General features: G+C 41.9%; 1 protein-coding gene across 2 annotated transcripts in view; it reads right to left on the bottom strand.

The window, feature by feature from the left end:
- The window catches only part of LOC134873216 (spermatid perinuclear RNA-binding protein-like), a 95614-nt gene that overhangs the window by 53421 nt on the left and 18762 nt on the right, over positions 1 to 23431 (bottom strand). For both annotated transcript variants that reach the window (XM_063896679.1, XM_063896680.1), the window contains exons 2-5: positions 17020 to 17149; positions 12105 to 12334; positions 10040 to 10205; positions 7298 to 7442 (exon numbers count right to left, since the gene is read on the bottom strand). In XM_063896679.1, coding sequence (XP_063752749.1) covers positions 7298 to 7442; positions 10040 to 10205; positions 12105 to 12334; positions 17020 to 17028 — 550 coding nt within the window. In that variant the 5' untranslated portion in view covers positions 17029 to 17149. The remainder of the gene's footprint in view (positions 1 to 7297; positions 7443 to 10039; positions 10206 to 12104; positions 12335 to 17019; positions 17150 to 23431) is intronic.

Genomic DNA, 23431 nt, shown 5'->3' with positions numbered 1-23431 from the left:
AGCTTGCCACGGAGAAATATTAGATGTTGATAAATGTCTCATCAGTGTGGAATCCGTGGCTTTATGGTTCAACAAACTCTTCTCTAAAGAGCAGCAGCAGCCCGCCGAGATTAAATCATGGCTATTTTCTACCAGGCTGACAGTAATGCTGACACAGAGCATTAAAATAAGCTCCAGCTCCTAGAGAGGAGGTTACAGTGGAATCTAATTCCAGACACACAGTATTCAAATTCCAATTTATCTGTATGTATGTGTGTGTGTGTGTGTGTGTGTGTGTGTGTGTGTGTGTGTGTGTGTGTGTGTGTGTGTGTGTGTGTGTGTGTGTGTGTGTGTGCGTGTGTTTCATCAGTAGTAATGTGAGCAGCGTGTGTGGTTTGGCAGTCTGTTGCTGAAGAGACCGTGGTGAGAAGCTGAAGAGGATGGAAGAGGTGGAAGACAAAGAAGGAGCTAATGAGAGACACAGGGTTCGTCCAGTGTCACTCCTCCTCCAAGACCTAGGATTTAGGGTCCTTTATGTTCTGCCCCTGGGACTTCTGAGTAAAATATGTACCACTATGAACTTTCTTATTCAGCACTTTCATGTACAATCTGAGCGTACCTTGGTGCACATGGAGACACCAAAACAAATGGAATTGGGAATTGAAGTGAAACCACAGGAAAAAAAACATTAAATTACATTTTCTTTCTGAAGTAATACTTTTTGTAAAAATTGTTCTCTCTTTATCAGTAATTCCCTACATTTTGAACTCAATTTGAACATTAAAACCATCAGGGATTACATCATACCGTTTTATTACTGAACTCTATGGCGTCCCGAGAGTGCCATGGGAATAAATATAGAGCGTCTCAGTGTTAAATAATAATACAATTGTATTTATTTTAAAAAATATTCAAAATGTATATATATATATTTATATCGTCTGGTGGCCGGGCTTGCCACGGTGCCCGGCCGGGCACAGCCCGAAAAAGCAACGTGGGCAACACCTCCGCTTCTCCGTCCCGCGGGCCCACCACCATACGGGAAACAACGATGGGGTCGGGTGCGCTGCGGGAAGGGTGGCAGTGAAAGCAGAGGGTCTCGACGGACCAGACTCAGGCGACAGAAGCTGGCTTTGGGGACGTGGAATGTCACCTCTCAGGTGGGGAAGAAGCCGGAGCTTGTGCGGGAGGTGGAGCGTTACCAGTTGGATCTCTACGCACAGCGTCGGCTCTGGAACCTTACTTCTTGATAGGGGTTGGACTTTATTCTTCTCCAGAGTTGCCCAAGGTGTGAGGCGCCGAGCGGGTGTGGGGATACTCACAAGCCCCCGATTGAGTGCCGCTTTGTTGGAGTTTACCCCAGTGGACGAGAGGGTCGCCTCCCTACGCCTGCGGGTCATGGGGGGGAAAGCTCTGACTGTTGTGTGTGCTTATGCACCAAACAGCAGTTCAGGGTATTCGGCCTTCTTGGAGGCCCTGAAAAGAGTCCTGTATCGAGCTCCTGAAGGGGACTCCTTAGTCTTGCTGGGAGACTTCAACGCACACGTTGGCAATGATGGAGACACTTGGAGGGGCGTGATTGGGAGGAACGGCCCCCCTGATCTGAAGCGGAGTGGTGGTTTGTTACTGGACTTCTGTGCTAGTCATGGATTGGCCATAACAAACACCATGTTCGAACATAAGGATGCTCATAAGTGTACGTGGTACCAGAGCACCCTAGGCAGAAGGTCCATGATCGATTTTGTTATCGTATCATCAGATCTGAGGCCGCATGTTTTGGACACTCGGGTGAAGAGAGGGGCGGAGTTGTCAACTGATCACCATCTGGTGGTGAGCTGGGTCGAGTGGCGGGGGAAGCCTCTGGACAGACCTGGTAAGCCCAAACGTGTAGTGCTGGTGAACTGGGAACGTCTGGAGGAATCCCAAGTCTAGGAGGCCTTCAACTCACACCTCCGGTGGAGCTTTTCAGGCATCCCTGTGGAGGCTGGGGACATTGAACCAGAGTGGGCGGTGTTCAAAGCCTCCATTGCCGAAGCTGCGGTGGGGAGCTGTGGTCTCAAGGTTTTAGGTGCCTCAAGGGGCGGGAACCCTCAAACCTCCTGGTGGACACCGGAGGTCAGGGCGTGTGTGCCAATTACAGAGGCATCACATTACTCAGCCTCCCCGGGAAAGTTTACTCTAAGGTGCTGGAAAGGAGGGTCCGGCCGATTGTCGAACCTCAGATTGAAGAGGAACAATGCGGTTTTCGTCCTGGTCGTGGAACGACGGACCAGCTTTTCACTCTCGCAAGGATCCTGGAGGGGGCCTGGGAGTACGCTCATCCAGTCTACATGTGCTTTGTGGATTTGGAGAAAGCGTATGACCGGGTTCCCAGGGAGATACTGTGGGAGGTGCTGCGGGAGTATGGGGTGAGGGGGTCTCTACTCAGGGCCATCCAATCTCTGTACTCTCAAAGCGAGAGCTGTGTCCGGGTCCTCGGCAGCACGTTGGACCGATTTCTGGTGAGGGTTGGCCTCCGCCAGGGCTGCGCTTTGTCACCAATCCTGTTTGTGATATTCATGGACAGGATTTCGAGGCGTAGTCGTGGGGGAGGGGGTCTGCAGTTCGGTGGGCTAAGGATTGCACCACTGCTTTTTGCAGATGATGTGGTCCTAATGGCTTCATCGTTCTGTGACCTTCAGCACTCACTGGATCGGTTCGCGGCCGAGTGTGAAGCAGCTGGGATGAGGATCAGCACCTCCAAATCTGAGGCCATGGTTCTCAGCAGGAAACCGATGGACTGTCCACTCCAGGTAGGGAATGAAGCCTTACCCCAAGTGAAGGAGTTCAAGTATCTCGGGGTCTTGTTCTCGAGTGAAGGAACAATGGAGCGTGAGATGGGCCGGAGAATCGGAGCAGTGGGAGCGGTACTGCAGTCGCTTTACCGCACCGTTGTGACGAAAAGAGAGCTGAGCCAGAAGGCAAAGCTCTCTGTCTACCGGGCCATCTTCGTTCCTACCCTCACCTATGGTCATGAAGGATGGGTCAAGACCGAAAGAACGAGATCGTGGATACAAGTGTCCGAAATGGGATTTCTCCGCAGGGTGGCTGGCATCTCCCTTAGGGATAAGGTGAGAAGTTCAGTCATCCGGGAGGGACTCGGAGTAGAACCGCTGCTCCTTCGCGTTGAAAGGAGCCAGTTGAGGTGGTTCGGGCACCTAGTGAGGATGCCACCTGGGCGCCTCCCTAGGGAGGTGTTCCAGGCACGTCCAGTTGGGAAGAGACCGAGGAGTAGACCTAGGATCAGGTGGAGGGATTATATCTATTCCCTGGCCGGGACGCGTCTTGGAATCCCCCAGTCAGAGCTGGTTGATGTGGCCAGGGAAAGGAAAGTTTGGGGCTCTCTGCTGGAGCTGTTACCTCTGCGACCCTGACGGAAAAGCGGGAGAAGATGGATGGATGGATGGACGTGTAGGCAGAGGGGCCACCTATAAATTACTTTAGAAATAATTCAAAGCAGCAGCGGCCGCACTCAGTCAGGAAACACTCTATTATTTAGGTGGCACACTCAAGACTCCATAAAATAAGAAAGTTAGAAATAACCTGAATATGGTATTGTAAAAAAAACAAGATTATTCCAGCTCTTTTGTGAAAGATGGGGAATTTTTCAAGTATGTATACATTCATTTATTTGGCATTATTGATGCTTTTTAGAAGCTGTTTCCCAGAGGCACGCCATAAAGGAACCATCAGTCACAGGTCAACGCCACAGACAGATAAGGACCACCCCCACTAAATTCTCCCTGACATCATCAGCTTAGGGGAATTTTGATTAGTGACCAGGACATCACATCAACTTAATAACACCGTTTTTTTTACAACATGAAATTATGGGATGTCCTTTTGAGCCAATGCAAATTGAACACCTGAGGGGTCATCCCCTGTGATTAAAGCAGAGAAGCACTGATCCGGAGTCATTTTCAGTCTACAGTATGTGCTCGGTAGTAGACATGGACCAGAATTTCATGGTAACCAAGAGAGAAGTCCAGTCAAAAGAGGAAAGGGTGGAGGGTAAGAGGAGCATGTCTGAGGCAGAGAGTGAGAGGGTTGGTTTGATTTAGTTGTCGGGGAAGCCCCTTGTACCCGGGGTTTCCTGTAGCCGGGGTTGTGGGGGGGAACGCCTCGTCAGCAGCGGGGCCGCGTAGAAGGGTCAATCCACACAGCGCTGACCTGCGGAGCTACGGCAACAAAACCAACAGTCAGTGAGCAGAGGCCAGCTTCACACCAGGGGTCAATTCAGAGCCAGAGGGCATCAGTCAGACTGTTACTCACCACAACAAATACATCTCATATGTGATTTATATTTAGATATCCTGAAAGTATTAGGACTGAATCATTGTGGATAAAAGTGTGGTTTCTTTTGATCCAGCACACCTGTCAACAACTGTTCCTGGTGTCCAAGAACTTTCCAGAAATTGATAATTGGGAGATTTGACTCTTTTTTTCATGGGATCAGCTGATCTGTTAACTACAAGAAAAAACAATCTCTGTTTATATTAACGCTGCCCAATAGAGTGGTGGATGTTTGAGTCATAAAACCCAGATGATTTAGTATTTTACTATTTCAGGTTCTCTTGTTTTGACGTCCACGTTTCTTGTGTTAATTGCCTGATATAAGGTCTGTGGTTAACACAAGCTGAGGAGATCTTTAGTTTGTACCACAACATAATATATGTCAGCTGATACCCACTAATTAATTGTTGGGTTTCAAAACAGAGATTGCAGTTACTACTAAAAGTCATCACATTTGACATTAGCCACCTTTAGCTTAGCAATGTTTATAGCATAACATTAGCTTTGTACTTCTGGAGATTGCATTTACACTTCAAAAATAACAAAAGTGGTGTTAATATGTCAAGATTATCCTTCTGAACCAAATGTTTAAGTTTCCTAAACGTGTGTTTACAACATCTATGCAATATTTTAAAATCCAGTCGGGAAATCGAATTGCTTTTTGTTGAGGGAGCCGTTTAAATGCTAATTTCCAGGTCTGCCTAAAAAAATAGGTCATACCTAAACCACTCTATTTGTCTGGGGGTTCTACGGGATAGGTGAAGGTGCGACAGACTCAGACACCTGGCAAGGTTGGGTGTTTTTGTCTCTTAAAATGACATCCCCCATGGCTACTCTATACTTGCATAAACACTCAAAATAACCTTACAAAACAGACTGCCATTCACAGTCAGTTACACACCCCAAACCAAAGGATTTTACACTGTTTCTTAATTTTTGTTTTTGCCTCTTCAAGTTAATCATTAGTGTCTCCCCATGTATTAATCTTTGTATAGTCTGCCCTGTCATGTCTTGCTTGACTAAAGAAATAAAGACACAAAAAATAAAAAAAAGGACTCACCACTCTGTTGTTGAACTACACGAAAACAACAACTGTGAGAGAGTGCTTTCTCTGCGTAATAAATGATCTTAGGTTGAGCGCAGACACCAGCTCAGTGGCGTTCATCATTTCAGCCGGAGAAAGAATCCTTCAGTGGCGGATAAAATGAGAAGACTGCTACCAAAATGCATTTCTCTTTATTATAACAAGAGCAATAAGATATAAAGATTTTCTACTCTGTGATCTTGGTGAATGCAGATAGTTTGGATACAAAATGGAACTAATTTTTAGACCCCAATGACAGAGTTTATACACTCTAAATAGGAAGATTCTTCAGGGAACTATGTGGGAGAACCCACCAAGGCTTCCACCTAAAAACCTATTTATTTGTTTGTGTTGGAAACTGTGAGGACAGTCAACACTGCTCTTGCCTGTGTTAAGACAGGAGAAGTGGAAGGATTTCACGCCATAACAAACCTGAATGAAACAATTTCCTTGTTTGTGCTGACAGGAAGTGGTTGAAGGAAAAATGGTTTTCTCCTTGATGTGACTTTTCCTCAGCAGCTGTTTTGGCAGAATCTATTTTTCTACCTTCAGTACCAGCTTGACTCAATCTTCTCCCCTTGGGAGTGGGACCACAATGGTAGTCACTGTAATGGCAGCTCTTCACTTCTAACTCGCATTTCATTCATTTTAAAATGTCCAATTTGTTGGAATGCATAATTTTCCAAAGTTGATTAAAACAGATGAATTGTCTCGTTGGTATTAGGGGCACCTTCGTTTGCACAGCCATTTGGCCCGCCACGATTTTGTTGCAAGATTTATATTGTCCGATAAATAATTGCAATTAATGATATCATTGTGAATTTAAGACCATATAATGATAACAGCATAGCAAAATAATGAAAGAAAATCCTGCAAGAAAATCAGATCTTTAAAAAATCCTTAATTTAAAAAAACAAATGAAACAAAAACGTACAGCCAAAAAGATTACTAGAATGGACTTTTTTTATTCTTTTTGTAACGTTTTATAATCAAAGGGAAATGGCTCATGTTTGATTATGTTAAAACTTTTGGGGTCATGTCCGTATATTGCACGAAAAATTGATTTCCCCAAATTAATGGAGGTCATTTCAATAGGCTGAACGAAATGTCTAATGATAATTCAGGTAACGTTAAAACGAGGTAATGTCCAAATATCGTACATTAGGAAAATAATGTCAAACTGATTGTGGTAAGGTCCATAGGTACCACCAAGTCTGTAATGTCAATATTTTGTCAAATTTGGCAGTAAAAAAATGAACATTCATGCCAAATCAATGTAATTGTAAAACCAGTCGGTAACATAAAGAATAATAAAGTCATGTCTATATGTCGTATGATTGAAAATGTTAGGGACGTGTCCATATATCGTTACATAATTATTGTGACAGGCCTAAAAACCAGGTCATTATCTTAAAAGACGAATCTCTTAAAATATATCTTATAAATTAATTCATGGTTTAACATGTCTGACATAAAGGAAAAACTATTCTACTCTACCCTGTTTATTGGATAGCTGATTGCCTTTCGTCAGATGCAGGATGATATACAACAGTGTCCTTTTTTCTCCAATCCCAACCCAGAACATCCCCTGCGGAAACCATCCTTCACCGGCCATCAGCTATTTCCCCTACACTTGACCCAGATCCATATCGCCCCTTCTCTTTTTTCCCCCTGTTGGCCTCTCAGGTCTCTCAATGTATCGTCCTTCCCAATTTTTCTCCAGGATCTCTACCAAATTAAGCTCAGGTTTCATAGCACTTTTATACCTTCAAATTCCCACTTTATATTCCTTCGTCTCAGCCCTCTGTTGACAGGAAATGGTTCAGATAAGAACAGGGCAAGCATCTCCCCAAACAGGAAGCGTAAAAGGGGGTAAAGCATGGAGGGGAGAGGGGTCAATACCTTTTTCTGCGGTGCTGTGTTCCTCCCTCATGGTTAAGGAAGAGAGGGTTATCTTCAGCGTGAGTCGAGGGTCTTTGGTGCTGCTGACCCGGATGGCTGCTTCGGGCACGCACGACTGCACCTCGAATTTCTCCTCCGTCATTGTCTGCAAGGCAGGGTTGCACCATTAATTAAGAATCGAAAATCAAAGTGGAAACATTGCTGTTTGTAGAGAGCGAGGCGCTGCTGTTCTACTCTGTTTGGGACAAGCTGTCTGAACAAGGTCAGTGGCCTACACATAAAGTACTTGTATGTACTTTATTGGCCTTCACTGCCTTAAAAACAGGCCTTTCATTTTAACCACTCATAGTAAACCTAGGGTGACCGGTGGCAACAAATCATATGTGGGACAAAGAATACATTTGTGCGGGACAATGCGGGACAATACATGTAACTGTATTGCTAAGAGCTAGTTTAGATTGAAATAAGGTCTATCCAGGGTGTTTTTGTGAGTTTCAAAGTATCGCTTCAAAACGTATTCACCTACATGCGCAATTGAAAAAAAGATTCAGAAAAACTCTCTGGAGTCGCCCTCCATGGCTACACCTATAAGTTAATACATTTCTCTGTTGATTGATTGACATCTGACAAACTTAATAGTGAAAGCCCTCTCGTGTTTTCTAAATACCTTTGGATAAAAGCCAAGTTTTGAATGGACAACTGTCAATCAAATGTGGGACATCGGTAAAATGTGGAAAAGTTGGAAACAGACTTTTGCATTCATGCATAAAAAATGCAGATGTTAACACACGTTCAGTCCATCATGGGAAGATAAAGATTGTGCAAGTTGTTCAGATACCATTCGTAACATGGCTACTGCTAGCTGCCGGCTAATGACCCCATCATGAATCAACCGTAAAAATCCCAAAATAACTACAAAGCCTGATTTCCGTGCTATGATATGGGCCCGTGAAAGCAGCAAAAAGCACACAAACTGTTCTGTTTACCACCACATTTCATCTGCAGCTTGAACCCAAGTAGTTATCGCAAGGCAATTCCCAGCACGCCAAACTATCTTGCTTTTCCGATTCTCGTTTCCTTCGCTGCCAAGTGCTCTATCTCTCCCTGCGAGGAATGACCCCCATCCATCACCCCTCTCCCTGTCAATCCCTCACAGCTTGGCCCAGGAAATGAGAGCTTCAAACGGTTTCCTCCATTTATGATGAAGCCGGCACGGCAGATATGGCAGGTAATTAACTGAGATGGGGGGGGGGGCACAGGAAGCACCGTGTACGTTGACAATGCTTTGTAAGCTAGCAGATGCTTAAAGAGGGGGGTGTGGCTCTGTTGAAACTCATCTGAAGGGTAGAGATCTTGTGATACCACTCGTTTTTACAACATTAAGGCTGCTAGAAACCCACAGGGCTCGTAGGGTTGCAGGGAGACATTACTTTTTTTAAATAACAGTTAGTGCTGTAAAGAGAGGGTACTCATGCTCTGACAGTGGGCGTTACACATGTCAGGGAGACAGATACAAGCCCCAGTGCCACTTCCTTTTTCATATCATATCCACTTCAAACACTCTCCATTCATTGAGTCTCTTCTCTTCACTAAAAATAATCCTTTCATCTGGTTTAAGAATACAAATCTTTTTTTCTCTCCCTGAGAAAGGGTTTATTTCGCCCATGAAAATGACTCTGTAATACATCATTATTGTTCTTCATCATTATCCTGGGGGAAGGAAAATGTTTCACTAAGGCTTGAACTCCTCTCTACCGGTTTGTGTTGCTAATGATTACAACTTAATCTGCACAAGTCACAAAAATGTTTTACGAAGTATTTTGATTGTAATATTTTTCAATTAAAGGTCCCCTAGTATATAAAATGTACTTCTTGCTGTGTTTTATACATAAATATGTGTCCCCGGTGTGTAAGTAGACTCACAAAGTGTCAGGAAATACAACCCTTTATTTTTCTTCCTTACCCACATCTCTAAAAACGGGGGTACCAACGAGCTGTTCCAGATTTGCCGTCCTTATGACGTAATAACTGAAATGTGGGCTGGCTTTACATTGAACTCCTGGCAACATCCCGCCCACGTGACACGTCCCAACCTATCGTCCCCAATATACAGTCAGCGAACTGAAGCAACTGTTTTGGAAGTAAAATGGTCTGCGTTTACATTAGCAAACTTCGCTAACACTCAGAACTAACACTGTACTGGAGAGATTATGTGTAAAGAAGCAAGATATAAAAAAGTTCCTGTCCTTGTGGTAAAAACGTTTGAGTTCCATACTGTTTCAGAAATAATCCTTGATGTGATTTGGAACATAATATGGCATTTACTTTACTGCTGGTAGAAAACTTTCACAGGAGAGAGAGCTGCATGATGCTGCAAAGGGGCGTGGCCAACTTCAGGTCAGCTCAAATTTAAAGAGACAGTGACATGATCAGCACTTCAGCAACAGGGCTGAGATAGAGGGGGATGACGCATGCTACAATGGGTGATCTGTTTGGTATTTTGAGCAACACACTTCACAGACAAGTTTTGTATAGATATGGCCCTACAACATATTGTTCAAATATTGCCTAATAGGAGACCTTTAAGGTGGGTTGAAATAAAAAACACTGAAGTTAGTATCACAACGAAATCTTTTAAAGAGCCCCGCCCACCCCAAGGTTGTTTCCTCTGTTGTGCTTTGATGGCTTATTCTGGATGCACAATGCTGAACACGGCAGTGCTGCAGGGGGGGCTGCGTGTACCTGGATCTGCAGGGGGAGGTTAGCGCTGATGGTGTATAGCAGCACTTTGGAGGGTTTCTCCCTGCACATCAGCACCAGTTCCAGATCCAAGTCCCCTTTGATCAGCAGGCCTTTGGCCACCAGGCCGACGCGCGTGATCCCGCAAAGCACTGGCGTGTAGTCCGGCCTGAGGGAAGATGGAGGACAGCCAGCATCAGATTATTTTGTAGACATGGAAAAGCTGACACAAATACAGCCTGAGAACAAGTCCTCAGCAGTGAGGTGATTTTATTTCTAAATGTGGAAATACTCATTGCAACTATGGGGCGAGGTAATGTCCAAATATCAGACGTTAGGACAATAATGGGAAATTGATTGTGGTAAGGTCAATAAATACCAAAAATATCTTTAAAGTAAGGATTATTAAGGTCATGTTAATATATCTTTTGACAAGTTGTAAACATAAAGATTGATGATGTTATTTCATGTCGTACGACAAGTAGATAATGACAAAATAACTAAAGTTCATGTCCAAATATTGTACAGTTAATACGATATGATATATGGGATGGTTGTATTTAGAGTGGTGCAGTAATGAGTCCTACATCTGGGAATGAGTTAGCATCTAAGCCCTTCTGGGTTATCTCGCCTCAAGGCTTTTTTGATGAATTAAGGTCTGTGGTTAACAATAGCCTACACGATTTTCATGTTTTGTTCTACAACATAAAACATGTCAATAAACACCCCACTCGTAAATGTGTCGGTTGCTACAAAAGTGACAAGTGGGCACTCCCTACATTATAACAACAGACACAACTCTGCCTTAAGCTTAATGGAGGGGATATGGACTGTGGTGTTTTAGTTTATAGCTGAATGTTAGCTTTTTACTTCTGGTGATTGAATTTACGCTTCACATATTATACATGTGTTGGTAATATGTGAAGATGACTTGTGTTGGCCACAGATACTGTAACATTCAACACTTAAACTACTCTTTGCACTCTCTGGTTGGATGCAAACTGCATTTTGTTGAATCTAATCTAAACAGAAACTTATTTGCTGCAACATTCCAAGTTCCATTGGAAAAATCCTATTGCTTTTAGTCGATGGAGCCTTTGCTATGCCCACTTCCGGGTCCTTGATACAGTTTCCGCAAGTATTTTCATTGTAATGCTACTTTAAACCACTACATTTCAAAAAGGGAATAGTCAGTATGAGAAAAATAAAGAGCTTTGAACATTAAAGCATGGAGACATGTCACTGAAGAGACACACTAATAGAGTATAATCGGACCCTTTTAAGAAAATAAATATGTTTTGGTAATCTGTGTGAACTGACACTTTTCACTCAAGGTTTTTTAAATGATTCTTCTTTGAGACATTCTGGAAATTCTCTCCACCTGTGCAAAAACATTGCTGACTTGACATCCTCCTATACACCAACAGTATAATATACTGTATAAATCAGCTTCCTCTCTGTATCATGTCTGAGATGATTTCCGAGTACAGAACCTCTGGGTGGATTTTCAGGCAACATGCCAAATGTTGAGGATTTATGATTGCTTGTTGGGCTTGTTTAATCAACCAATCATCACACGTTCCCTCCTGATGATGATTTACAGCAGAACACAGTTTTATGAGGGAAAGGATGTGGTACTGTATTGAGGAAATGGATAAAAGGTACAACGGGTGAGAACGGGTCTACTTGAAAGATGATCCTTTTAACCTAAAGCTACCAACATACATTTAGATAATGTTGAAATTACGGGATACATTTGGGGGTTTCTTGTCTTGCTCAAGGACATTCCAACATTTGAATGGGCCCTTTTATACTTTTTGGGGTAATTCCAGTTCCTGTAGTATGTAAATTAGGTTTTTGTGTATGTAAATAGTCTGCAAAGGCTAAGATCCCAGTGTTCCCACCAGAGGGAGTTTCTCTCCCACACTCACTGAGCAAGACTATTTTAATATAATCAAAAAACTATGGTTCTCTGGACAGAACCTTATAAAATGTAGCTTTTTTATTTAGAAATCATCCCGGTATGAACATTTAAACAACCCTAAAATACACATTCAGCAGGACATACTTTGTCTCAGCAGCGTCTGCCTCCACTTGAATGTCCTCAGCCTCATTATTGCTGGAGGGCTTTCCTGAGGATTTATTTAGTCCATCCATCCAATCAGAGACTTTCTTGAGTGCTCCCTCTACAGTGGACACCAGCCTCTGGACGGCCTCCAGCTCCTCCGGTGCCGGGTAGATGCTGGCGTGCTTGGCCATGACATGGCGGTCGTCATTAGCAAACGATCTGAAAGACCTCTGGGTTCAGGAGAGAAAAACAAGGAGACACGGTCATTTTTTATTTAAGGTTTTCTTTCCAGCTGATGTGCAGGTTGAATCACACGGAGGGCGCAGGTTCAGTGTGAAGCTCAAGGTCATCCAGAGAGGAAACATGGCCGCTGATGGACCTAAATTGACTTCTGCAGGGATTAAACCTGTGGCCTTTACAGCGTGTGACCTTTGAGGAGGTCTATCTGCCTCAACATTTTCTTTAATTCAGCGTAAATGTCATCAGTGGTAATGTGGTTGACTTTTTTTAGTGAGCATGTTCCAAATTATTAAGAGAACCTGATAGGACGTATAGACTTATACCAACTGTCTGTGAACAGAATTACTACATGCCTATGAGCTCTCTGTACCCAACATTGTTCAAAAGTTCATCATGGTTCAATATATATTTGCTAACTACATAAATGAACAAATAAAGTCAGTCTTAAAATCTTCTATTCTGTCTTTCTGGTTTGCTGAAGCAGAGAGACGAAGCTCGGCTGACAAAAGGTAATGGTCCAGACGTCCCCAAAATGTCGTGAAAAATATATGACTTACAACACTGCACAACTTCACTGCCACAAACCTTGACCTTTAATGGGTTGGTTTTGCCTAATTTGTTTGTACACAGGAAAATACCACAAGGGCATTTTAAGATGTATCAGATCTGGTTTTGGGATTTCTATATTCATTGTTATCGAGTCATTTCAGGCTCAAAACATAAGGAAAATTAAGAATTTCTCATTCAGCTGAATGTGGATGTAATAGACGTAAATAATCTTTGAGGGTTTTAAAAATGATCGATCTATCTTAATGTAACAGCACAATGACACGGGTCCATTAAGGAATTGGATTTCTAAGATTATTGCGGGCCCTATTTTTCCCCTTCCTGTAGTGTGGCTTAAATCGCAAAGTCTGATATGCTGATCTGGTATAATGCAGTACTGTAGTACTCATTTACACAGTATTTACTATTTAAATTTGATCCACATTGACAAACTGTATAAAAACAGGCTAAAATAACTCATTCTGCATACTTTTACTGTTGTTAGTTGAAGTTCATTTTTCAGATAATACTTCTGTTCTTTATATTGTTCTCAGAGCAGGTACTCCTACTTGTACTTATACTTCAAGTATATTTTAATGCTAATACTTTTGCATTTTTACTTGTAGTGGAGTATTTTAAGGCACAGGCTGTATGAGAAAAATAAAGACCTTTTTGAACATTAGAGCATGGAGACATGTCCCAGTAAAGGTGCAAAATACAAATATGAACCTGAAAATGAGCAAAATAGTGCTCCTTTAACTGGTCTGCACAGAGCCTTGACCCCATTGTTTAACTGAATCACCAACTGTAATATAGAACTTATCCAGCGAGATCAGTGTTGGACATTTTTTTGCTGAATGGGAAGAAATCTCTGCAGCAAGTAGATCTGATGGAAAGACTGAAGACATTTTAAGCCATATATTTTGTAGTGTAAATGCCATTTAAGGTTATTTCAGGATTATTCAGCTGCTTTTTAGCTGCTATAAACCAGCTCACTCAGCTGTTTCAAAGGTCCTCAATACTGAACCATCACAAATGGGGTTTCATGGTTAAAAGAAAGATCGTCATCTTCATCATTCTTCAAAGCAATGCCGGTTCTGGGTATGACGGAGAAATTGGTAGAGTTTGTTGATTTGCTGGAAGAATCCAGAGCAGAATAAATGTCATTGAACTTGAACCGCTGTTTTTAATTCAACGCCCGTCTGGTGTTGTTTTCCCTCGACTTCCTCCTCAGACACTGGGGTTTGTGTTCAGCGAGGCTCATCACGGCGCGCACGATGACAGCAACACGTGACGAGACCTGCACTGCTGCCAATCTCTGCGTGGCCCAGATACATCCGCCATTACTTAACATTAACATTTATGACATGGACTTAGAGGGATGGAGCGAGAGCGGAATAAAAAGGGCTGATGTGCAAAATTAGCTCCTGCTCCTTTTTACAAACCTGAGTGCCCATCAGACGAGCACCAAACCAGGCTTTCAGTCCAAGGTCAAACAGCTATCTCTCTCCATCACCCATTCCTCTTCAACTCCCGGTCCCCTTTTTCCTCTCCTGCCTCTCTCCCCGCCCGCAGTGTGTAAGCACACCCTCATTACGGTGAGTTATTTATGATGGCGCTTTAATAATTCATGGCCACTAGTCCCGGGGGCTTGTGCTGGAGTTGCGAGGGTCATTCATCACGACCTAGCTAATCTCTCGCTGAACTGCCGGGGGCATTCAAGGCTGTGTAGCAGCAAGTGTGGGCGGTGTCAACAGCCATAACACACAAAACGTACACACAAACATTAACAAGATCTAAATGAAAAATTAGGACTAGGGATTCTGGATGCCGGTCCCACGTCAGGCTTTATTTGTCTGACATCCGGTTGTTGAGGCCCGCTCTGCAATTACACGGTAATGACATTCACTGCTTTCATTAATTGCTTTGCGGGGTTTGTAGCTGGATGCCATTCAGGTAAATCTGACACACACATCAGAAATAACTTTTTTTTCCCTCTGTAAAACCACTTTTTTTCCAGAGATTGTTAATACTTGCTAACACACTGCTGCTAAGCATAATATGACTGTTGCTAAGGGCGATCAAGGGACTATGTGCAGTCATATTAATCCGCAGAAAGAAGCCTGGTTGATTAAACATCAGCTGTGAACAACAAACATTTGTTTTATCCATCAGAAAACATCATGGCATACTTTTTGAATATTCATTTTTACATTTTGGGAGAGCACAACACTTTGGATTCATGATGGCTGGACTGTCGCCAGTAAAGAAAAAGAAAAATTGTAGAAGAGAAAGAAAAGGGTTAAAAGAGAGAGTAATGGTTGCAGAGAAATGTACAGAATAATACAGACAGGAAGTAAACACTAAAGGGAACAGCAGAAGAAGACAGACAGGAAGTAAACACTAAAGGGAACAGCAGAAGAAGACAGACAGGAAGTAAACACTAAAGGGAACAGCAGAAGAAGACAGACAGGAATAAACACTAAAGGGAACATCAGAAGAAGACAGACAGGAAGTAAACACTAAAGGGGACAGCTGGAGAAGGCAGACAGGAAGTAAACACTAAAGGGGACAGCTGAAGAAGACAGACAGGAAGTAAACACTAAAGGGAACATCAGAAGAAGACAGACAGGAAGTAAACACTAAAGGGGACAGCTGAAGAAGACAGACAGGAAGTAAACACTAAAGGGAACAGCTGAAGAAGACAGACAGGAAGTAAACACTAAAGGGAACAGCAGATGGAGACAGACAGGAAGTAAACACTAAAGGGAACAGCAGATGGAGACAGACAGGAAGTAAACACTAAAGGGAACAGCAGAAGAAGACCGACAGGAAGTAAACACTAAAGGGAACAGCAGAAGAAGACAGACAGGAATAAACACTAAAGGGAACATCAGAAGAAGACAGACAGGAAGTAAACACTAAAGGGGACAGCTGGAGAAGGCAGGCAGGAAGTAAACACTAAAGGGGACAGCTGAAGAAGACAGACAGGAAGTAAACACTAAAGGGAACATCAGAAGAAGACAGACAGGAAGTAAACACTAAAGGGGACAGCTGAAGAAGACAGACAGGAAGTAAACACTAAAGGGAACAGCTAAGACAGACAGGAAGTAAACACTAAAGGGAACAGCAGATGGAGACAGACAGGAAGTAAACACTAAAGGGAACAGCAGATGGAGACAGACAGGAAGTAAACACTAAAGGGAACAGCAGAAGAAGACCGACAGGAAGTAAACACTAAAGGGAACAGCAGAAGAAGACAGACAGGAAGTAAACGACAATGGGAAAACGGTATGGGCTCTGGCAGTGTTTAAAGACTTGCTAAAGGAAAAGAACGTTGCTGTTGACACAGTTCCAGCAGTTGGTTTGCAGTCGAGCGGAATATTTACATTTTTGGGATTCTCGTTGCACATTATCCCTTAAAAAAACATTAGGCTTCATCAAATGTGCAGATAAGTTTAAGAAGAATGTGTTTTATTTAGTTGAATTTAAATCGGGCTGGGATATTCTCAAACCTAGCTTTTTGTGAATTCATTCATCAAAAGTCTCCCTCGAATCCTTGGGGATCTATGTTGTGTTGCCCGGGCCTAATACTAATCAGTATCTGACAAAGGAGACAAATCCACATCAAGTGTTTTGGCACAACTCTTGTTATTCTGCTGCCACAAACCATCTAATATCCCTACAATTCATTATTTTGTCTGACAGATAATCCAATTCTTGAGCTGTCCGCAAACAGCAAACTTAATCAGCTACCAAACTGGGAACAAATAGCAACCTTCGCTGAGTACATGAAACACGACAAGCTAAAAACCTTCTATGGCCGGGACCGCCAAGACATCACTTCCATTTTTTTTAGCGACAGTAAGAAGTTACTCGTTGTGTCCTCTTCTACTCAAAATGTAGTTTATCTAGTGAATGATCGGTAGTATGGGTGTATTTAAATATGACTAGAAATGATTAATGGCTACATAACATTACATTAAGCATTGAACTTACATTAAGTGCAATCAGTCATGAGGATACGAAATCAAAAAAGTGATAATCTGCAGTATTAGCTTCAAATTAATTGCTTCCTTTTTTACATTTGGCTAAGGTGCACACACACAATATATAAGGCGAAGCTCACCATGTCCATGCAGGGGCTGGGGAGGGGGGGTGGATCGTGGGAGAGGTCTAAGTGAGGACCGGTGTCCCGTCACTTGGCCTCTTCATGCGTTCGAACGTCTCTCAGTTTCGGCTTCTCGGTTCAGGTCCCACTGTGAGAAAAAATGAAGAAAAATGACTAAATTCCCACCTTCAGTAAATGTGTCTTAATCTAGTATGACTCTATTTCATATTTATTAAGATTCATTTGTGTAGCACTTTTTAAACACCAGGTGCAACATGTGTTGGCTTGGTAATGATGCAGTCTTAACCTTTGTATTTGTTGCTTATGATGTGGGTGATACACGATTTAAGGCTGACTAAGCTGCTCTGAATAAGCCTCAGCTAAATGCTTCAAATGTGTGGCTGCGTTTTCAAGGCTCAAAATGATAATCCCTGATGTCAGATTAACAACCATTGTGCTTCACATTTCGCCTAATTCTATCCCAAAAAATGTTCTACAACTTCTACAATAAATAGTAGACAATAAAACTTTACCATAACAAAAACTCAGACTTGCTTTATGACGCACGCGGTTATGGTTAGTTTGAAAGGATACGCAACCGCTGTTAATAACTCTCTCGAGTCACAATCTGCACAACAGGAAAGTCGGTAAACATCCCGTCGCCAGGGTGTATCAGGTATACTTGTAGTGCATACCCTGTTGTAAACTCCAATATGTACGAGAGACAATAAACAGGTAATACATCATAAACAGTATACAGTTAAATTACCGCCAGTTCATTATATTGAAACTATGAGTCATCCGGCCCATCGTGAATAAACCTGTTTTAAAAAGGATCTGTAACAATGTGCCATACCACAGTGCTAGTCCTTCTGCTCGTTCTCTTCTGGGATGAGCTCATGCTTTTACAGAACAGATGCTTCATGTTTAATATGGGACATTTCAAAAATTTGCTTCTGAGCCCAATTAAAAAAAAAAAACAGCCTTCCACAAACCGCTTTGATGCTGATGCTGCCATGAAATTGTTCTTACGTTATCAGAAGCACGGCAACACATTAATTTAATTACACAGAACATTTTCTGGCCATTAAAAGCATTAGATGAAGCAGCTTCGCTTCGCCCACGAGGTCAAATGCTAATGAGATGAGAGCCGGAGCCGTTGATGTAACTGTGTGTTGGAGGTGTTGGCGGTGTAAAACATCCCTGGGGAATCGGGGGAGGGGGGTCGAGCCGAGCATCAATTAGATTCACCGTCACCTTGACCTTGTTTTCAATGACAGAGCAGAGCAGGCTGGTGGATTTCACTGCTGCAATATAGTCTATTTACTGAATCATCCTTTAACCATTGCATAGGGTAAACACTCCGAGAAAAATCAAGAAAAAGGATATTGATCAATAAGGCACAGCAATTACTGAGCCAGCTGCTGAGATTTCTGCCTTTCAAAGCCACACGTTACCACTCCTAGCCTCTGTTTTAGAACAAAAACTCCCCAAACAGCACAACTTCAAAGCATTTACTACTGCTCAATAATGGAGGACCTTGCTACATGATAGAGTGGGAACTCAGCACATGAATGCTAACAAGCCTTATTCTCTCACAGAAAAGGAGGAGTGTTTGTGCCTCAGTATTCAGTTTGAAGATACATCACCTTTTCACGCTACATACTGCTGCTGCATCTCTTGCTAATCTCTGCTGAAAAACGTGTGACTTTCTGACTGTCAATGACAGGCTGCAGAGGAGGAAGAGGAAGTGGTGGCACATTTAGGCTGACATGGATCCATCACTCTCCTTTAATGCCTACTTGAGTGACAAGTTTGGAACATTTCCTTTGGAAATTCAACATTTTGATACCAGATCTGTGTGATTTATGTTGTTGCAGATGTCTGGTCAGATTAGCCTGGTCCTGACTAGCTTGGTGCGCTCACCAGCCAATCAGGAGTGGCGTAAAGAGATCTATGCTTCAGAGGTATACGCAGGGAGGCGCATCCCATAGTGAGACATCGAAGTGAATGGTATGAATGAGAACCTAAACTGCATAATATGGCCCCTTTAAGTACAGATAGTATGGCTGCTTGTTTCAGGTCTTCTAAAGTCCATCATATAAAGGCAATGTGGTACATTTTGATATATTTTTGAGCTTACTGCCTTTTTTTCAGAAGAAAAAAAATATTGATTCTTACATTGATTTTTCAACACTGCCACAGACAATTTACTGGAATGAAGGCAAAGGATGTTCACTTTCACTTCACACCCACTTTTGCTACAGATATATGTTGAGCTAAAATCTTAAAATATGGAAAACTTAACACAAACCAACATAGTAATCTTGCCCCAACTCCTCCATGAATTAAGAGTTTGTACTTCTATTGGCCACGCTTCAACACAATAGGCTAAGGGGCGGGAAATTTCTAAGCGGTTGACTAATAACAACAAAGCTAACCAGCTAACCAATCAGAGCAGACTTGGCTCTGGTTTCAGACAGAGGGTGAAAGCCTGCAGGAAGTGGGCCAGACGTTGAAGCAAATGTTTGTAGTGGCCAAACGATGGTACTACAACTTGTGGCAGTCTGTGATGTCATTGGGACATTTTCCCATTGACTGCCATTGGGAAAGAGACGTCTGTAATTCAGCGTTTAGTTATTTTGGAACTAAATCAACTAACCAGTACTAACACTGTTATATAGTAGCCCTTATTTAACCCTCTTGTCATGTTCGTTTATCCCCATTTCCTTACCCGGTCAAATCTGAAGGACATAACACAAAAACACATGAATAAATCACCACATGTTTTTTGACCATATTTTAAGCTGTGGTCAATGTCTCAGACTACTGGTTTTCATGAATAACTGCAGTGAATATACAAGGAATAGACACTGAAAATGTGTTCCAAAATTAACATGGTTGTCGTTTTGTTGGTGTGGATCATCTGATGGATAAACATAATGTAGGGTTCCCCATTCATTTCCTATGGCGGTCGTTTTTGACCAGGAATGCCGTAAGTTGACTAAACCTCTCAGAATTCTATTTTAACTGTGACATAGCCAAAACCTCTGTCACCACCTGGATTAACAAAGCAGATAGGTAAGAGCCTCCCATTGGATAATTACTGCATGGGTGATTATGTTTCAGCTGGCAGCATGTTATGTAACCCTAACTGATGCAGTGAGTAGCTTCTCATTTGTTAAACAGTCATGTCAAAAGACATATCCTGTGGTCGTGGAAAATACGTTAATCTGCTTCAGAAGGGTCAAATTATGGGCATGCATCAAGCAGAGAAAACATCCAAGGAGGTTGCTGAAACCACTGAAATAGGGATAAGAACTGTCCAACGCATTATCAAAAACTGGAAGGACAGCGGGGAAACGTTATCTTCCAGGACGGAATGAGGTCGGAAAAACATCTTGAATGATCGTGATCGGCGATCACTTCAACGTTTGGTGAAATCAAATGGTAGAAAAACACCAATAGAACTCACGGCTATGTTTAATAGTGAAAGTAAGAGCATTTCCACACACACAATGCGAAGGGAACTCAGGGGACTGGGACTAAACAGCTGTGTAGCCGTAAGAAAAGCAGCCTGTCAGTGAGGCTTATCGGAAAAAACTACTTCAATTTGTTAGGGAGCAAAAAGATTAGACTCTGGAGCAATGGAAGAAGGTCATGTGGTCTGATGAGTCCAGGTTTACCCTGTTCCAGAGTGATGGGCGCATCAGGGTAAGAAGAGAGGTGTCTGAAGTGATGCACCCATCATGCCTAGTGCCTACTGTACAAGCCTGTGGGGGCAGTGTTATGATCTGGGGTTGCTGCAGTTGGTCTGGTCTAGGTTCAGCACGTATGTGCCCAAAGAATAAGGTCAGCTGACTACCTGAATATACTGAAGGACCAGGTTATTCCACCAATGGATTTTTTCTTCCTTGATGGCACGGGCATGTTCCAAGATGGCAATGCCAGGATCCATCGGGCTCAGATTGTGAAAGAGTGGTTCAGGGAGCATGAGACATCATTTTATGCCTATAATTCATAAATAAATAGAAATACCTCTGATTTCTCTTGTAAGTTTGTCATGCGTTTCCTTACACAACACATATATTCATTTCATCTTCCCAATTTTAAACTTGTGATTAATCACGATTAAATGCTAACAGTTAAAAGCAAACATATTGCACAAGGACAACAGGACCTAGAGTAACAGTCATTGCTGTCTATATTAGCATACAGTATTCTGCTGCACTTCTAATATTTCCCCCATGCGGCCTCATTTTTTAATAACCTTTCATCTCCCTGAAGAGAGGGGTGATTAAACGGAGATAATTAAAAATACAGCAATGACTTTTTAAGGACGTTGACGGTGCTGCAGGAGCAGCAGATGGTGAGCTCAGCGTGTGACAAAAAGACAACGCTGATTGAAAAAAAAAAAAGCCAGAGTGAGTACATGTCAGCAAGGATGAGTTTCCCGCTATATAAATATAGACTTTCTACACAACTCGAAGGAGACGTACGACAAGCTCTACATAAATGAAAGCCACAACAGTGAACGGTATAAACAGTGGGAGCTTTAAACGCTCCCTCTAAAGTCAACTTTATTTGCATAGCCCTTTATCACAGTTACAGTCTCAAAGTGCTTCAATATGCCCACATTATGAGACAATTAATGAAGAGGACACGATCCAAGCTCAGATCTTCAGTGAGAAACGAAACCCTGCGAAAGCTTTTCATTTTGTTTCACCAAACAGCAATTAGGATCATTAAACCCCAGTCAGAAATAAATGTTACACATTAAACGCCACAAGAAAAAAAACAAGGTTAACTGCACTTTATCGAGATGATACAAATGGATTGGTTTGTTTTTCAGAGGGTACTAATAGCTTTGATTTGTTATCATGAAGACCCTGGGAAGCAAGGCACTAAGAGCAAGGATGCACAATACATATTAAGCAAAAGACTGTTGCAACGATGACGTGTTTTTGTAATCCAGACCCCAAAGTTAGCATTGCAAGGGTTTCATCAACAAAAGGCAATGGGACTACTGATGTCCGCATATGGAAGAAATTAAGCGTTGTAGCAAACGCTTTTGATATTTAACACGTTTTGTTCAGCAGGATAATCTCCACATATTACCACCACAACAAGCTTACGGAATTGTATAACAAAATACATCACAGCTGGATGGCTGCGTAGCGCCACCACTAAGCTAAAGGAAGAACAGTGTCATCGTGATAACGTTTAGAAGTCTCATTTAGCCACTTTTATGCCGCCGTTTTTGACACATAGAAACTTCAGAGAACTTCATGAGTGGAGTATTCACTGGCATATTTGATGACGTAGAACAATGACTTTTATATACTACTGTTCTCCTTTAGTGTCCTGCCCTTTATGTTTTGTGTTTTTGACTATTGTTTATGTATCGATTCTGTCTCTGTCTATATGTTTTGTTTGTTCATGTTTCTGTACTGTTTTTAACTTTGCTCATGAACTCTGTTTTAATAGCAAAAGCCTAACCAGGGACAGGGGTTGCAAATTAGCTTCGGCTAGAAACTTGTATGCATGACATCTGTTTTGTATTTCATATGAAATAATGTTTAATACATTTGTCCCTGATCAATAAACATCTAAATAAATAAATAAAAATAGAACAAAATTAGAAAATGATTTAGCTTGTGTTAACAACAGACATCATTTCAGGCTTCTAACCACAAACATGTTCAATAAACCATTGACTTGAGACGATACTCGAATACTGATCGAATAGTCAACATAAAGAATCTAATTAGGTATTGTTTGACATTTTTAGACACTGTTGCCACTACAGCAATTACATCCTGAATCCTTAAGTATTGATGTGTCAACAGGTGTTAATTTCTTCCCATAATTAAGCTTTTCAGTGCATATTTTATCATATATATTCAATAGAAGTCTAGGATAAAATGACCATATTTCTCACTTGGATTTACCCAGAAAAACGATGATCAGTTTGTGGTTTCAATTAGTGTCAAGTCTTCTTCGATAGAGCATGTTGTTTATTTTGTCAATTTGGTTTCATTTTGAGTATAATAGGCAATACAGCAGGGTATGCTTTTAGAAGTGTGACAGGTATTCACCAAAGGTTGGTTTGATTTCAAACCATTCAATTGACTTATAACTTGAACCCCTTTCCCAGTGTATATTCGGTTAGGAAGGGTTAATTATATCTTTTTAGTATCCTAAAATTTCTGTTGCAGCGTTTTGTTGACTTTCTCTGGTCACTTATGGTTCTAAAAAGACAAGATTGCGAAAGGCAAAATAACAAACTAGAGGTAACAAATGCAAATGGAAAGCAACGGGTAACACCATATTGACGACATAAACATTCTATTTTCAATATATTATTGTGTATGTGTTTTATCTGTGGAAATTGATTTTTTATTTATTTTTTTACCCTTTTAGAAGTTTT

The sequence above is a fragment of the Eleginops maclovinus genome, chromosome 12 (assembly GCF_036324505.1).
Source record: "Eleginops maclovinus isolate JMC-PN-2008 ecotype Puerto Natales chromosome 12, JC_Emac_rtc_rv5, whole genome shotgun sequence".
NCBI lineage: Eukaryota > Metazoa > Chordata > Actinopteri > Perciformes > Eleginopidae > Eleginops > Eleginops maclovinus.
The sequence above is the reverse complement of the archived record's forward strand: the minus strand, read 5'-3'. Positions and strand labels throughout refer to the sequence as shown.